At 39.1% G+C, this 2,320-nt stretch overlaps 1 protein-coding gene across 1 annotated transcript; it reads left to right on the forward strand.

Annotated features, from left to right (window-relative positions):
* The first annotated feature begins 348 nt into the window (after positions 1 to 348).
* LOC126971683 (histidine-rich glycoprotein-like) lies at positions 349 to 1,268 on the forward strand. Its single transcript, XM_050818075.1, has one exon. It carries the CDS (start codon positions 372 to 374, stop codon positions 1,110 to 1,112), a length of 741 nt encoding a protein of 246 aa, XP_050674032.1. The 5' UTR covers positions 349 to 371; the 3' UTR covers positions 1,113 to 1,268.
* Positions 1,269 to 2,320: the final 1,052 nt, after the last annotated feature.

The raw sequence follows: 2,320 nt of genomic DNA on the forward strand, positions 1-2,320 counted from the left end.
ATGTTGTTGTATATGTTTAAAACAACACGAGTTTTAAAAAGTTTTAATCGGAAACCACATTTAAGGCAGTAACAGTAACGCTGCCAGATCGTAACAATGAAAATAAAAGAGTATATTCAAATAGTAACCGCTGGAGGGAAATATTGCGTTGTTCACATTGCAATGGACGCCAGTAGCGAGCACGTTTTTTGCGAATGTTTTGTTCCGACAACAGGTCCCTCTGCGCAATGCAGTGCCTCGACTCTACGACACAGTTGTAACCTTGCTGTCATAAATTACACAAGCACTAGAACAACTATTTACTATAAAATGTAAGCTGTTATCGTTGCAGCTATCAGTCATCTGCATTGATCGAACCTGCAACGTGGAATATGAGGACTTTACTTTGGTGTTGTGTCGCACTAGCGGCGCTGGCCTACGTCAGCTGTCGCGAGCTCTCCCGCCAGAAAAGGGAGGCCGACTTGGAGGGGGCGGCTACCGGTCACGGTGGAAAATGGGACAAGGGCGGCGGCCACGATCATCACGAAGACCATCACCACGACCACGGAGAGAAGGGACACAAAGGATACAAAGGACATCATCATCATGAACATGGCAAGAAGGGTCATCATCACCACGAGGGACACAAGGGGCACCACGACGAGCACGGCGGCCACAAGAAACATCACCACCACGACGACGGACACCATCACGAGCACCACCACGGAGAGAAGGGACACAAGGGACACGGCCACCACGAGGAGGGACATTACCACAAGGGTCACTCAACCAAGGGCCATCACGGAGTCCATAAACACGACGAATTCAAAAAAGAGAAGCACTTCCACGATCACCATCATGATGGCGGGCACCACGAGCACCATGGTGGACATCACGAGGAGCACGGTCACAAGAAGGGCGGCGAGTTCCACAAGGGACACAAGCACGGCGGTCATCACCATCACGAGCATGGCAAGAAGGGACACCACGAGAAGGGAGGACACCACCACGACCACAAGGACCATCACGATGAGGGAGGTCATCACGAGCATCATCATCATCATCATGACCATGGCAAGAAGGGAGGTCACGAGGACCACAAGCACTGGGGACACAAGAAGGGACACAAATAAATGCTTTCGCATAGTACAAGAAAATAATTCCATCAACTTTATTCGTAGATAAGTTTAACTAAAGAATTTTTAATTAAGTTTATCTCTTGTTAAGTTTTGTTATCTATTATAATAAGTATTGTTGACTGTGATGTTATTAATAAAAAAAATAATGTAATAAAATGTTGTTATCATTGCCACGAATGCAATTGAGAGTTGTAGATATTAAATTATCGGGAACAAAGAAAACAATTTCACCGCACGTTTGGTTTCAACAACAGAGTTACATAAAGCTGGCCGAGGTTTGTTGGCAACGTTTCCCGACCAGATAACTAATACAGATTGTTGAGAAACAATATCACTACTTGAAATTGCTAAATTTATATACAATTATTATCGGTAATGAAGCTTACAATAACATTTAGCAATTTGAAAAAAATTAGGTTGTTGATATCGGTTTTGTAAGAAATAAAAAGAAAATAATTTTTCGTTTTTAATTACCATAAGAGGTATTGTATTATAATTTATTATTATTTAAACTACTATGTTGGGTTTAAGCGTAGGAGCTGAAAAGTAGCATTGAATTAAGATTTCGTTGTCCCAAATGGTCATTGATCGAACATGATAAATGGGTTTTTACTTTCAGTACCTGCATGGTTTATTACATTATGTCAGAATATTCATTCAGTAATATATTAGCATTAAATGTCTTACTTTTCACTAAATTACGTTTTTAAAAGAAAGTTAATACAAATAAAGTCAAAAGAAATTATACTTTTCAAAATATGGATCATGTTTGACTGCTTACTTATTGGAGTTTATAAAATATTTGACTTTGATTCTTAGTAGGAATGATCTCCGTTTCGAAGTTTATCTACTAAATAATTCAAAATATTAGTCAATGGTTAGTTATCCTGACCAAAGAATATATAATAGTAGAAGTACCCTGGTTAATAAGCTTAATCTTATAATTACATATAATAAAATTAAATCAAAGTTTAAATTGTGCCTAAATATATTTAATTCAAATTGCATGAATATTATCAAGAGGTCAGTACAACATATTATTAGTTGCATATTGTTACGCTGGATGCACGCATAGTATTATTGCTGTTTTATAACGTCCACGCAGACGATGTCGCGGTCAGCAGCTAGTGATGAAAACGATGTATGTAGGTATGAATATCGTAGTATTAATAGATCGTGGTCTTGTTGAAGTGTGCTTGTAC

The sequence above is a fragment of the Leptidea sinapis genome, chromosome 24, assembly GCF_905404315.1.
Source record: "Leptidea sinapis chromosome 24, ilLepSina1.1, whole genome shotgun sequence".
Taxonomy (NCBI): Eukaryota; Metazoa; Arthropoda; class Insecta; order Lepidoptera; family Pieridae; genus Leptidea; species Leptidea sinapis.

Coding starts and splice junctions, on each gene's coding strand:
- LOC126971683 (XM_050818075.1), top strand. CDS start 372: ATGAGGACTTTACTTTGGTGTTGTGTCGCACTAGCGGCGCTGGCCTAC.